The following is a 14085-nucleotide window of genomic DNA, read 5'->3' on the forward strand; positions in this document are numbered from 1 at the left end:
TTTTTTTTTTTCTAAGGTTTTATTTATTCAATTGAGAGAGAGCACAAGCAGGGGAAGCGGCGGGCAGAGGGAGAGGAAGAAGCAGGCTTCCCGCTGAGCAGGGAGCCCAATGTGGGGCTCGATTCCAGGATGCTGGGATCATGACCTGAGCCAAAGGCAGATGCTTAACGACTGAGCCACCCAGGTGCCCCCCAAAATGTAATCTTAACTGGTCAGTGGAGTTTTCCGATGGGCACCAAATGAGTCTGCCACATGGGCCTCTCCATCTCCCAAAGGAAGCTGTAATGTGCATGGTGAGACCCCCTGTTCTCCCCACTAAGGGAAAGTGATCTTGTCAGGAACAGTCCTTTTACTATTCACTTTCTTTTTTTTTTTTTTTTAAGATTATTTATTTATTTATTTATTTATTTAACAGAGACAGCGAGAGAAGGAACACAAGCAGGGGTAGTGGGAGAGGGAGAAGCAGGTTTCCCACTGAGCAGAGAGCCCGATGTGGGGCTCGATCCCAGGACCCTGGGATCATGACCTGAGCTGAAGGCAGACACTTAACGACTGAGCCACCCAGGCGCCCCTACTATTCACTTTCTTGCCCCCATCCTCCTTCCACTTGTACAACTGCTCAGAGCCCCCCCCACTCCACTTGCTAGATGGGTTACTGCCCGATTCACGAATCATCCGATAAGGCCAATTAGATCTTCACATGTACTCAGTTGAATTTTTTAACCATTATCTTTTAAATTTATGGATAATCCCAAATGCAGAACATTGGGACTGATACCAAGACTTAGATGTCAAGTTTACTTAGGGCTTGATGCAAAAGGAGGGTGGTGTGTGAGGTGACCGCCGATTGGCTGTGATCGGTACATGCGTGCATCTGGAGATGGAGAAGCTTCTGGTTCGGAGCACCCTGGCCAAGCAAGACCCACCCTCAACCATGACCGGGACTGAGGCCATGCAGCTTCCCAGCCCTGTCTTTGCCGGCCCCAGACCCAGCTCTTGCCTCTGCCCACACCTTGCAAAGACCCCCTAGCAAACCCCCGACAGGCTGCCTGTCCTCATTTTCTTCACAGGAAACCAGCTACTCCAAAAGCCCCTCCACAACCCTCCCAAGTGGTGGCTTTCATTCTCAAACTTCACACACCTCTCAGGGATTTGGGGTTTGGGTCCTCCCTGTACCACTTCCAGATTATTCTCCACCCCCTTTGAAGAAAAGCTTGCCCCATTTTAGGCTCACGCCATCCTACTAAACTGCCTTCACCCCCTACTTGGTATTCTGCTGGCTTCTCAATCATCCCCTGTGAAAGAGACGGCCAGTCATTCCCCAATATCTGCTTCCCCCTCTACAAATATAACGCTCAAGTATTTTAGTAGGGGTTGTGGTGTGCTCAAAGTAAAGATGACGTCTCCCAGCTGCCCTTAACAGGTGGGATTATATTCTGACCAACAGGAGAGAAAACAATGTATACAACTTCCAAGTGTTCTTAAAGGAAGGGTGCATGCTTCTCTTCAGCTTTTCTTGCTTCCTGCTGTCTGGATTGAAGACGTGATGGCTGGAACTCCAGCACCTATGTTGGATCATGAGGTAGATTTTGAAATTGGCGTCACGTGGTACAGAGTAACAAGGTAGGAGGAGACTGGGTCTCTCGACACTGAAGACTACATATGAGCTCTGGAGGTCTCTCGTGTGAGAGACAAACTTCTGTCTTGTTTAGCCTTACTTTGGTGTTTTCTATCACTTGTAGCCACCCTTCCCAACTCCCCCTCATTCTTCAAGGGCATTGGTTCCTGGTTCATAGTCTTGCTGTCCACCTCAATCTCTCCCATTGTCCTGGATTCAGGTCACTGACCATTTCACACTCTGGACCTTTCTCCAGTGACTTCCTGCATTCCACCTTGGCCAACCACCTCCCTTGGGTTTTGTCATCCCCCAGATCCGCTGCACCTCCAAGCTCGCTGACCCAAGCACCCTACCTGTGACCATAACCTCCCTTCCTTGCATCTTCTTTCTTCATCTTCAGTACTCTGAGATCTCAAAGTCATCAGGACCTCCCGCTCAGTAACACCTTCCCCCCAATTCACTTCTTTCTTCCCCACTCATCTGACTTCCAGGCATAATTTATCCAATGCCCTTTAAGTTGACCACGTATCTTTTCATCATTCCCATGTGACAAAATCCAACCCATCAGCTTTCTCTGAGAAAGCCAGACAACAGGGCAGACTGTCTCATGAATTCATCCTGACCCACCCATGGGGGAAACATGGAATGGGAATTAGACATCAAAGGCAGTAAGCGGGACCTGAGCTCTAAAAAAAAGCCACCTAGAGGCGCCTGGCTGGCTCAGTCAGTTGAGCATCTGACTCTTGATTTCTGCTCAGGTCATGATCTCAGGGTCGTGAGATGGAGCCTATGTCGGGCTCACACTGAGCGTGCATGGAACCTGCTTGGGATTCTTTCTTTCTCTCCCTCTGCCCCCACCCCTGGTGCTCAGGCTTGCTCTCTCAAAGACAAAACAAAACAAAACTTCTATGGCAACATCTAAAGCTAATAATCAGGTCCTGTCCTTTTTTCGGGGTTTCATCAGCCAACAGCTCGATACTGCAAGCTCCGCACACCCTTTCCAGCCCATGTCACTGCTGTGATGGATTCTCGGCATCGCAATCTTACATTGAGCTATGTGTTCCTCTGATCAACAATCTGTCTCCTCAGTTGAGCGTAAGCTCCATGGGAGTGGGAACTCCATCTCCGCCCTCCCCTGTGTCCTCCCACCTGGCACGGCACCTGTCACCCACTAGGAACACATGAATAAATACGAATGTTGACATTGGTAAAGATAGATACACTCGGGGTTGTTTTTTTTTCTTTCTCTTTAATAGAAGCGTGAACTTAGTCTGGTTTCCAGTGGCTTGGCTTTGCAGGCTCTCTCAAGCATTTCTTCCTTTTACTTCCCTTCTCTAGTGGTTCAAAGTTACAAGCTCTTGTCATCACATCAAATGAGGGACACTGTGTGTCTGTGTTGAGGTGAGGGTAGAGGGACACGAGAACAGTAAGCCTTACTTTTTTCTCAGTTTAACACCTGCCTGGCAGCCCCCAGGGTCCCGGGGGTGGGGCAAGCCTATTTCCCTACCTCCTGCTCTATTCAAGACCCCAGGGTGGAAATCAAAGAAATTTCAGCCTGTCCTTGGACACGTGGGGGCAGCACCCAGATGGCGGAGCCCCGTGTACTGCTGGGGTGGGCCTTGGGTTGGAGTCCTGTCTCAGGCTTCAGGAAAGACCTTCCTGTGTGAGCAGCCCACTAGGAGTGCCTGAGATGGTGAGTCATTTCCCCCTGAGAAGGGGCGGGTCTGTGCAGCTTTGTCTGCTGGAGGAGAAGCTTGTGGCCACAGAATGGGACAAAGGGTGTGAAACAGCCCTACTGGATCTCTCATTCAAGTAAGAGAATGGTCAAGGGCTTCCTCCTAGGAGGGAGGGAGACAGAGTCGAAATGAGCCATCTCCACGAAGGATCTTTCAGGGGAGGCTAGGGTACCGTGGGAGCTCTCCGCAGGGAGTGGGGCCCCAGCTTTCAGGCTCAGGGAGGGGGTCCCAGGGTAAACTGAGGCCTGAGGGAGGGAGGAATAGCAGCTTGTTACAGGGAAGTGGGGAGGACAGCTGAGGAAAACAACTGTCCTTGCAAAGCCTCCCAGGCGAGCACCATGGTGACTTAAGGACCTGAACAAAGGTGAGAGCCTGGAACATTACCTACAGGGGGGAGAGAGGACGGGCACAGTGAAAGACCTAACAAAGCGTGTTAGGGAATCTGGACTTCATCCCAAGAGCAATGGGGAATCTCTCTAGAAGGGCTCTATATAGGGATGGAGACACGACCACTGGGGCCCACAGAAGAGGATGTGGGGAGTCCAGTAAGAAGGCACAAGCGCTCTCCAGGCAGGAAATGCTGGCCTGGACTGGGGTGGAAACGTAGATGGAGAGAAATGGAACGATCCCAGAGACGCTAGGGGACAGAATCGCCGGGAACTGGATGTGGGGGGCGGGGGGACGAGGAGAGAGCGGAGCCAATGGTGAAGTCCAGACGTCCTGCTTGGACCACTGGGTAGGCGATGTCTCATTAGCTGTGGTTGGAACACAGGGGATGGCGCCCATTTGGGAGGAGGATGACCTGCTCTGCTTTGGAGGCACCGAGTCTGAGGCATTAGTGGGATGAACGAACGGAGGTATCCAGCAGGCAGGCAGGAGAGATCTGGGATGGAGATGACTGGGGAGTCCCTGGGTGTATGTACGGAAAAGGTCATCTAGGAGGTTAGGGTCCTGCTAACCCGTGTTTAAGGGGTTGGTGGAAAAACAGGAGGCTGAGTGGCTGGCTTCCCAGGGCCTGAGTCACTGGAGTATCCTGGGACACCCCTGGGAAGGAGCCAGCCCAAGTCCTTCACCACGGAGTCCTAGCTCTGCTGACCCCGTCTTCACCCCGAGGCAAACTCTTCCGGCATCAGGATCCTTTCCCCACAGAGCGCATGCAGCCCTCCCCACTCCCAAATACTTCCCCTACGGCCGGTTACAAGGACATGACCTTAGCCAAATAAAGCAGACAGAGGAAAAGAACCAAGTTATGTGGCACTTTGGGGGGGCTGGGGCCCCGCAGACTCCCAAGGGCACCTCCTAGGAGAATGTGATGTACCTCACCCTCCCCATGAGGCTCCATCAGATTCTGAGAGCTGCGACAGTGGGACCCCTCCCCACTCTCCCTCCCTCAGATGCAGGCCAGGCCACCAGGGGGATGTCTGCCACCTCTCCCAATTCACCTCGTCCAAAGGGCCTCCTCCTCCCACTTCTGGAATACACGATGTGAGGTGCAGCAGGGCAAGGGTCCGTCGAGAGGTCAAAAGTGAGGGTTTTGCCAGGACCGAGCATTCTGAGGCCGTGTGCCCTTTGGCAGCTCCAGGCAGAGGGTCCTCAGGAAGGAACGTGACCGAGCACGGTCCCGTGGCGCGGTTGTCTCTGGGTCACTGACTCGGACAATCCCACACCCAGAAGGAGGAATGGCAGGAGCAGAGGTGCTGGACTCCACCGCTGGGAAGTGCGGGGAGCTGGCACCCAGTCTGGTGACGTGGATGCAACAACAGAGGCCCTCTCTCCTCTCCGCCCCACCCACAACCAAGCCCTTCTCCGCCCCATTTTTGTCATTGGCGTCGCCATTGTTCTTGGCCCGGCCTCCATCTGGGACGCTACACTTTGCGGATCACCCAGATTATGGCTTCTCTTCTTTATTGCTTTTCTGGCTTCATCTCTCCCTCTCCTGTCTCTACCAGCTTCGCCCAGACCCTCATCCCCCTGAATGCGGGATATTACAGACTTCTTCTGTTTCACCCTAACTGGTCTAACACCAACCGGGGGAAGCATTGGATGCCACGAGTTACCAGGTGTTTTCCACAAGACCACCCTCATTTCAGATGCCAGCCATAAATCTCATGGGTCCCCAAGTCACCCACATTTCTGGCCAACTGGATCTAAATTCCAGGGTTCCTGCAATGCCCAGAGGTTCAATAAGTCACTGGAACAACTCGCAGAACTCAGGAAAGTGCTAGACTTAGGATTGCTGTTTCACTGTAAGGACAGACAAACGTAAGTTCTGGAAGGGTCCTAGAAGCAGAGCTTCCAAGCCCAGGCCCCCAGTAGACAGGTGTGTCACCTCCTGGCATATCAGTGTATTTACGATCCAAGAAGTTCCCCTGAGCCTCAATGTCCAGCATTTTTATTGGAGTTTGGGGTAAGGGTTGATGTCAAGTGGCTCAAAGCACCAACCCTCTCAGTCACATGGTTGGTCTCTGTGGTGTGGCCTACCTTCATCCCGATTCTTCTCTTTACATCAACTGTCAACTAGTCATCTCATTAGTGTAAACTATCAGGGCCCACCAAGAACAGCAAAGAGCACCTGTCACTTGGAAAATCCCAAGGATTTAGAGTTTCCCTCTTAGGAACCAGGAACGAGGGCCAGTCAAATTCTTTATGGTACCACATCTCTTGACTGGTCTTGACTGGTAAATAACCTCTTGTCTCTTAAGTAATATCCATTCAATAAATATTTATAGGCCAGCCCCCCCACCACCACCCCGCACAACTCAGGGGGAAGCTAAAGGTGAACGATGGGTAGGGTCCTTGCCCCCCTGGTGCTTAGAATCTACTGGAGATTAGAGCATTACAACATAGTGGGGTGCCTGTGATCAGGACAGGAAAGCCAAGAGCCCCAGGCACCCTCAGAAGGAGCGGTGAACCCTGGCAATGGGTTAGCCAGGGAGGAGGGGGAGAAAGAAAGTTCTAGGTGGATGGCACAGGTGTAAAATCTGAGAGGCACAAAGGAGGGTGACCCAGTCAAGGGGCTGAGGGAAGTTCAGAGTACCTTGCATCTAGAGGGGAGAATGGGAGATACGGGGCTGGAAAGTTCCGTGGGGGGGTGTTGGGTGACAGCTATAGAATCATCCCCAATACGAGGACACACTGTTCTTCCTCAAACACCGCATTCATGATACCAGGCCTTTGTTGAGAAACCTACTGTGGCTACCACTGAGCTTCCCCTAGGACCTGGTGTAGGGCCAGGACACATAATTCATAGCCGGGTTTCTTAAGCTCCAATCAATCAGCTTGGATGGGAAAAAGTTACGCTTATTTCCAATGACCTCTTATTTGAAATTTAGCATCTCTTGTTATTGTGACTGTAGATATCAGAGCACAGTAGCGTGAGAAGCACCAGAGACTGTGTTACTTTATACTTATCAGACCTGCCACTAGACCTCCTTAACGTGATGACAAAAATCTGGGGTTTTAACTTTGATTATTGTTTTCAAATATTTTCACTCCCTGGGGCGCCTGGGTGGCTCCATCAGTGAAGCGTCTGCCTTCGGCTCAGGTCATGATCCCGGGGTCCTGGGATCGAGCCCCACGTCGGGCTCCCTGCTCCGCGGGGAGCCAGCTACTCCCTCTCCCTCTGCTGTTCCCCCTGCTTGTGCTCTCTCACTCTCTCTCAAAAAGATAAATAAAATCTTAAAAACTTTTTTTCATTTCCTTTGTATCCCTACATATTTTATTTTATGAATTTGAAAACATTATTCCGAGTAGGGGTCTGTGGGCCTCGCCAAGCTGCCAAGGGGATGCGTGGTAGAAAAAAGGTTCAAAACCTCTGCTTAATAGAAGTGTGTGTCGTCCCAATTCTTCCCAAACTGATGCTTGAGTTTGGGTGTATTGAGCCATCTCCCTGGTGCAAGTCCATCCCTTCTACCTCCTGGTGCCTTCCCAGGTGCTCTGGGACACCTGTCCCCAGAGAAACCGGCAGCATCAACGGCATGCAGGGCATTGGATAAGGGAATGTCCCAGGGGGATGGAATCCCATCAGTTGTAGGTCTATTTCAACCAGTGAGCTGAGAGGGGGACAAACCCTCACACCCCCTTGAGAAAAATGGCTTGGGCCACTTGGGCCTACTGAGATTTGTCCCATGACACCCATTTATCCTAGCCACAGCCAGCTGGACCGAGGATCTCACTCGGATCTGGCTAGTGGCCCGGGAAGTGGCCAGGCAGGAGAGCTTGCCAAATAGGTCCTTAGATTTGAAGGTACAAGACAGTCAGCGGTTGGGAGGGCCCGGCGAAGTGACAGACACCAAGACAGATGTGAAGGATGAGAGGGACGGAAGTGAAGTCCAAGTGGAAATTTGCCAGGTTAGGGTGACCTTCCACCCGACTCTCCTGGAGGTCTGGCCCTGTGCCTGTGTCACTTCATGGAGATCTGCTTCTTACAACTTGGAAGAACTCAAGAGCTATAGCGGGCCAGGAGTCCCCGGCTGTACAAGGCTCATCCAAGAGCATGGCTCCTGGCATGCCAGAGACCCCAAATCAGGAAGTGGGGGGCTTTCTCCTCAGTCTCCCTAATCCTGTGCGACCTCCTCCTGGCTCAGTAGGCCCCCACCCGTCGTGCCCAGTGCCAGGGCCCTGTTAACTTCTTTGTCCTTGAAGGTCCCTTTCCAAGGGTTCCCTATCTGCTTGACTGCTCACAAAGCAGCTAAAGCCAGGAGTGCCCTGTGGGGTTGGGTTGGGGGTGGGAGCAAACAGACGGCAGACCAGCAGAAATGGGGAGGGAGGGACAGAGAGGTCTGCCACTCCCCACCCGAGAGAGGCAGCGTGGAGTAGACCGCTCTGTTCTAGCTCCCTTGGTTTCCCTTGTCCGGGCTCCTTCCCTCCCTCTAGGGTCTGCAACACTGCCCTCCTCTTTAGAATTCCTCTTGGATCAAACCTAGTCCACTCTCTTGGCCCAGAAACAGATTCAGATGCAGCTACATCCATAGCTCCTTTAATCCCAACAACGTTTTAGGGACGAGGACATAAGGACGAGAGAAGTCTGAGGCTGGTAGTCAGAAGGGAACAGTCCAAGCTACTTAGGATGCTCTATAAAAACCCTGCACTAGACCATCTCTCCAGCGCCACTGTTCACAGCTCCCACCCCCTGATCCCCACTGCGCCCTTGCCAGGCTGATACACTTGCATTTCCCAAAACGTGCCCTTTCAGCTCCAAGTCTTTCTCCTGATGTTCTCCTCACACACCCCTAGGATGCCCTGGTGAGTTTTGGGTCAACCTTTAAGACTCAAAGTGTACTCAGCGGTTCCGGTGAAGCAGGGATCCTGTCCTAATTGCCTTTGTATCTCCAGCTTTGGTAAGGGGCCGAAAATTAGGTGTTCCCTGGCCCCAGTGTCATGAAATTATTAGGTTCTGTAAGTAGAGTCAACACTTGGAACCCCGTGGGTGGGGTTTATTCAATCGTTCAACAATACACAATGGGTCTGTTATGTTCTAAACTCTGCTGGGTGCTGGGGATCAAACATGAATGGAGAAATTAGCTGGGAGGATATAACTGAGCAGAAAGTTTAAGAACATTCTAAAAATCTATGAAAGAGAAACAACAGAGGGTTTAATCCGTGTTTTCCTCCAGGTGCGTGTGGGGGCGGCCCCCGTCCCCACCCCCAGCCCCCCACCGCGTTCTCAAGGCAAGATTTGAGAGGGATTAAATACCTAATCCCCGGGTTGGGTCTCGCATGCAGGAAGGCGAAGAGGCCTGAATCCTAACCGGGGCCCCACACCTGGCCCCACTGTTCCCCTAACTCCCCGCATCCGGGAATTAGCGGTCTGGTTTGCAGCTCGCTGCCATCAAGACGCCCCAAGGAGGGAGCTGCAAGACCCTCCAACTATTCTCCCCGGACTCAGGAGACCCCACCTAGGCGTCGGTCCCTTGCGCGAGCAAGGGCCCCCAAGGAGGGTCTCAGGAGACAGTGTTAGAAGATGCGGCCCCTTGAAAGAGAGGAGACTGGGGGGGGCGCGCCCTAGCGGGCAAGAGGGCGTCACAAACCCCAGGCCCGAGGGCTGAGCTCGCAGCCGACCCCCAAGTCCCGCCCCGCCGCCCGGGAGAGCGGGGCTTCCGGGAGCCGCCCCGCTGGGCACCGCCCCCACGGCGCAGGCGCCGATTGGCCAGCGCGGCCGCAGGGCGGGGCCCATGCCTAAAGGGGCGGGAGCTAAGGTGGAGCGGAGACGGCGGAGGTGATGCCGCGCGGCACACGTGGGTTTCTCCTACATCTCTCTAATGCCCGCGCCTAGTGCCAGGCCCATGGAGCCCACGCGACACTACCCGCTGTTCGGGGGCGCCTTCTCCGCCACTCTCCCTCCCGGGGCCCTTGACGTGAGGTGAGAAGGCGCGGGCGCCGCGGGCCGGCCGGGTGGGATGCGGGCAGAAGCGGGGCTCAGCCGGGGTCGGCCTCGCCTCTCTCCAGCGACCTCCGGCCGGTCCCGGACAATCAGGAAGTTTTCTGCCACCGCGTGACGGACCAGAGCCTGGTCGTGGAACTTCTGGAGCTGCAGGCCCACGTGCAGGGCGAGGAGGCTGCGCGGTGAGAGAGGCGGCCGCCCGCGCGGCTGGCCAATGGGAGGGCCGGAGCCGAGGAGGTGGGCGGGGCCTGCGGCTGGAAGGTTAATCAGTGCGATGAGAACTCCCAGGGCAGCACCTCATCACCGGAAGTGAACGAAGCTTAAGGGACTCAAGATGCTGGGGGGCGGGGGGTTTGGGGGAGGCAGAGACGCCCCTCCCTGACCCCGCTCCCCCTACTCTAGGTACCACTTTGAGGACGTGGGCGGGGTGCAGGGGGCTAGGGCCATGCAAGTGGACAGTGTGCAGCCCCTCCCTTCGGAGAACCTGGCTCTGAGGAGCTTCTGTCAAGAAGCCTGGGTGCTCTCTGGCAAGCAGCAGGTAGCTAAAGAAAACCAGCAGGTGAGGGCAGGGGAGTGTGAGATTCCTGGAGGGCTGAAGGGAGTGGCCGGTCCGGTAAGCATCTCGACTCTGATCCCTTTAGGTAGCAAAGGATGTGACCGTACACCAGGCTTTGCTGCGGCTGCCCCGGTACCAGACTGATCTCCTGCTCACCTTCAATGATCCCCCGTAAGGAGGACAGAAAGGACGCGTGGCTCGTGACTGGGTCCCCAGGAGGATCTGCTGGGAGGGGCAGAGCCGGGAGACTGGCTGGTGGGGTCCTCCAAGGAAGAGGGAGAGGGCCAGAGGTTTGGGGTCACAGATACTCAGGTCCTACGGGGCATAGGAAGTGGGAACTTGCCCACCCGCGTCCTGGATGATATTCTCTCTCCATCTGTTCCCCCCACTCCCAAGCCCTGACAATAGGTTATCTCTTGGTCCTGAAAATCTGTCACTTCCGCCCTGGAGCCTGGGTGACTTTGAACAGCTGGTGACCAGTCTGACCCTTCACGACCCCAACATCTTTGGTCCCCCGTAAAGATGCTGAAACACTGCGTGAAGCTGCTCAAGCGCATGGGGACCCCGTTCTTCAAGGGGAACAAAGGGTTGGATATCTGCCCCTAATTCCTCCCCTGTGCATAAACATAAGACACCTCCTGTCTGCAGAAATAAACTTGCTTTATAACCAAGATAATATCTCTGTGCCTTTGCATCTAACAAGATACCTGGGTCCCCCCAGTTCCCTTTGGTCTTGGAGTGGGGAGTTAAAAGTTTGTGCATAGGATCAGAAGGGACCCAAGGCTGTCCAAATAAAAGGAGGGAATACTTTGGAGTGACTGGTTCAGCCCTGAGGGGGTGTGTGCGTGTGTGTGTGTGAAGTGTCCAGGAGGACGGATTAAAAGGGAAGGTTTAAAAGTGACACCCAAGGAAGGGAGGGAGACTGTCCCTTGTAGTGATTCAACCCTGAGAAAACAGACGGGGAGTGGAGTGGGTGGTCCCCCTCGGAGGGACAAAAGGTCACCTGGTCAGAAGTCACCAGGGCATAGGAGTGGAGGCAGAAGTGTCCAAGGAGTGCTGAGCCGGTGGTGTGTGAAAGAATGGCCGTGGTCATTTGGCGTACGTGTAGTACAGCGTACGTAACCGGTCCCAGAAGAAGAGGGAAAGGATGGTGTGGGGGCCGAGGCGGAAGTAGGAGGCCCCTATACCCTTGTACATGCCAAAAACGCCCTCTGTCCGAGCGGTCTGCAGCAGAGCGTCCAGCATCCCCCGGTACATGAGGCCCTGAGAGCAGGTTGAGAGGGAGGGAGAGCACAGGGAAGGCATTTGTCAGAGCCCACCAGCGGCCTCATCTCAGCGGGCTGCACTTTAGGCTGTCCCACCTGTGCCCACCATTCGCTTGCACCCGCCGCCTGGCCTGCCTTCCAGAACCTTCCCTTACCTTGCCCTGAGCGTCGGTGGGCTGGTTGTAGAGCCTCGTGCTGACCACATCGAAGGGCGTCATGGCCAGGACCACTGCAATGCCGCTCACCATGGCAGCCACCAGAGCCACCTTCCAGCTCTGGGGAGGAAATATCTAAGGGTGGAGGGAGGAAGAGGTTTGTCAGCCAGTCATTCGACCCCTAGGAAAGGACGGGCCCTGCCCCCAGGGAGAGAGTAGAGGGCTGGTAACTCAGGGAGCTTCCATGCCACCAGTTAGGACACGGCATGGGAACACTGTGAAGTAGGAAGGGCAGGATGCTCAAGGACTCAGATGCACCATCTGGGAGGAAGTGACAAGAGGACAAGTGGGGAGGGTGTAGAGTCAGCAAACCCCAAGCCCTCCTGCCATTCCCTGACATTGACCACGAGCACTGTCCCCTCTGCAGCCCCCTTCAGCTTGCCCGCCCCCTGCCCGCAGTCCCAGGGTGGCCCCACCCCTTCCCCCGGGGGCAGTACCTCCCACTGAGTGATGAAGTCCTTGGTGGATGAGAAGGTGCACAGCTGGGTGGAGGAACCGATGATAACTCGGGGCAGGCCGCCCAGGGCCCCGCGCCACAACCCCACCAGACCATGTTTCTGGCCAATCTCGCTTAGCGCCTGAAACATGCCCTGGTAGGGGGAAGACCATGGGGGCGGGCTTCAGTCCCCCCAGCATCAGGGGCTGCCACCTCACACTGCCAAGGATGGGTCCTTCACGGGCACCCACGTCTGGGCAACTGGTCCCGTGTCGACTTAGAATCGGAGTGTGTCTACCACCCGCCATTGCTCCCTTCCTCACTGCTCCAGAATCGGGGCAGGGTGGGGCTGGATCTTTGGGCTGGGTTGCAGCTGTCGGGGGCAGCAGAGAGCTGGGGTGGGGAGGTGGTGGGGGCAATGGGCAAGAAGGGGCAGGGACCCCAGCAGGGTTGGAAAACCCTCACCTGATGCTTATACTGGTGCCCGACGGCAATTTCTGAGGCTGCCTGTGCCTGTAGGTGGGTCTTCACCTGGGAACGAGAAAGTATCCCAGCCTATGGCCCAGTGGCCAGCCTCCCACCTCAAAGACCCAAACGCCTGAGCCCGTCATACTTCCTCTAGGGTGTTCAGCAAGGACTATCCTCTTAATCTGATAATTATTGTTGTTCCCATTAACACATTGGTCATGAGACTCTGTGTCCCTTGGCTCCAGTCCCAGGGGATGGATCTCCTAGCACTGCAAGACACCCCAGCCCCCCTACATCCTCCTTCCTTTGGGGGTTGGGTGGGGGGATGGAGAGGTTAAAGAATGGCAACATTTCCTAAGAGCGTTCCCGTTAGGCAACACTTGGCTGTCCAGCCTGTCATATCAGCTCCTATTCCCAGACTGGATCTCCAGCCAACACCATGACCAGGCTTCCCATCCAACCCTGGGGCAGGTTGCCCCTGGAGGGGTCATTGTCCCTGAATGTCGCACCCTGGCAGTGAGACCAGACTGCCTCTCTTCTAGAACTGCCTGCCTCCCAGTGTCTTCCAGGAGGAGCACTAAGCAGGAACTAGTCCTAGCAACAAGCAGCTGTGTGACCTTGAGCTGGTCACTTCCCTTCTCTGGGCCTCAGGCTATTGACCCTTCACCTATTCCGGAAAAAGCAAAGGAGGAGACTGTGGGATTCTAATTTTGTGGTGCCCAGGACTTTTCCTGAACCCTACACCCACTGATGTGTGGCACTCAAACTCCGCATCGTCCCCGACACAAACCTACTTCCAATCTCAGTGTCAGGTTGTGAAGGCCCAGGCCCCACCCTACACCAAGGGTCTGCTTGAAGACCCCAGGCAAGACCCTTCTTCTCACCATGTAGATGGGGCTCCCCAAGTAGGCTCCCATGACCCCAGCCAGGGCCCCAGTCGCAGCGCTGCGGGGTTGGCTGAGGGTGCCTTCAGCCGTGTGCAGGTAGCCCCCAGCCTCAGCCAGCCCGTAGGTGCCCAGGCGGATGCCATTCATCAGGAACTGGTATAAGAGAGCAGGGGCCAGTCCCTTCTGCAGGGCAGCTAGGCCATCCACCTTGCCGATGGTGATGAAGGCATGGAAGACGTTTCGGTAGTGCCGCTGGTAGGTGCCGGGGGCCTGCAGTTCTCCCTGCAACTGCATCCTGGTCTTTACCACTTCCAGGGGGTTGGTGAACAAACAGGCCCCGCAGGCTGCCAGGCCACTCATCAAGAAGTCCATGGTGGGGTAGCAGTAACAGGAAGTGGCCCAGGAGTAAGAAAGTAAAAACAAGCTTCAGAAACGGAGTCAGAACTCAGGGGGAGGCCTCCGTGTCAGCAGTCTCCCCCGCTGCAGGAGATAGGAATTTAGAGGTCTGGAGTCGAGAATATT

The 14085-nt window shown here is 55.0% G+C and overlaps 2 protein-coding genes across 6 annotated transcripts; one reads left to right on the forward strand and one right to left on the reverse strand.

Annotated features, from left to right (window-relative positions):
• The first annotated feature begins 9547 nt into the window (after nucleotides 1-9547).
• On the forward strand, nucleotides 9548-10970 carry RANGRF (RAN guanine nucleotide release factor). 4 transcript variants are annotated; one of them, XM_036094556.2, is made up of 5 exons: nucleotides 9548-9715; nucleotides 9802-9918; nucleotides 10139-10295; nucleotides 10378-10463; nucleotides 10689-10970. In XM_036094556.2, exons 1-5 carry the CDS (start codon nucleotides 9615-9617, stop codon nucleotides 10810-10812), a joined length of 585 nt encoding a protein of 194 aa, XP_035950449.1. In that variant the 5' UTR covers nucleotides 9548-9614; the 3' UTR covers nucleotides 10813-10970. The 4 variants fall into 4 exon arrangements, with proteins under 4 accessions (XP_035950449.1, XP_035950450.1, XP_035950451.1 ...); XM_036094557.2 differs by having other exon boundaries at nucleotides 10701-10970; XM_036094558.2 differs by having other exon boundaries at nucleotides 10139-10274.
• Nucleotides 10932-13938, reverse strand: SLC25A35 (solute carrier family 25 member 35). 2 transcript variants are annotated; one of them, XM_036094554.2, is made up of 5 exons: nucleotides 13561-13938; nucleotides 12674-12739; nucleotides 12210-12362; nucleotides 11713-11847; nucleotides 10932-11555 (listed from the first exon to the last, which is right to left on the reverse strand). In XM_036094554.2, the coding sequence occupies exons 1-5, from the start codon at nucleotides 13933-13935 to the stop codon at nucleotides 11382-11384; spliced, it is 903 nt and encodes a 300-aa protein (XP_035950447.1). In that variant the 5' UTR covers nucleotides 13936-13938; the 3' UTR covers nucleotides 10932-11381. The 2 variants fall into 2 exon arrangements, with proteins under 2 accessions (XP_035950447.1, XP_035950448.1); XM_036094555.2 differs by lacking the exon at nucleotides 12210-12362.
• Between the last annotated feature and the right edge of the window lie 147 nt (nucleotides 13939-14085).

This window comes from Halichoerus grypus, chromosome 2 (genome assembly GCF_964656455.1).
Source record: "Halichoerus grypus chromosome 2, mHalGry1.hap1.1, whole genome shotgun sequence".
Lineage (NCBI taxonomy): Eukaryota > Metazoa > Chordata > Mammalia > Carnivora > Phocidae > Halichoerus > Halichoerus grypus.

Coding starts and splice junctions, on each gene's coding strand:
- RANGRF (XM_036094556.2), top strand. CDS start 9,615: ATGCCCGCGCCTAGTGCCAGGCCCATGGAGCCCACGCGACACTACCCG. Junction 9,919..10,138: donor CAGGGCGAGGAGGCTGCGCG/GTGAGAGAGGCG, acceptor CCCCTACTCTAG/GTACCACTTTGAGGACGTGG. Junction 10,464..10,688: donor CTCACCTTCAATGATCCCCC/GTAAGGAGGACA, acceptor CCCACTCCCAAG/CCCTGACAATAGGTTATCTC.
- SLC25A35 (XM_036094554.2), bottom strand. CDS start 13,935: ATGGACTTCTTGATGAGTGGCCTGGCAGCCTGCGGGGCCTGTTTGTTC. Junction 12,363..12,673: donor GGCACCAGTATAAGCATCAG/GTGAGGGTTTTC, acceptor TCCCCCTACCAG/GGCATGTTTCAGGCGCTAAG. Junction 11,556..11,712: donor CCACCGACGCTCAGGGCAAG/GTAAGGGAAGGT, acceptor ACCTGCTCTCAG/GGCCTCATGTACCGGGGGAT.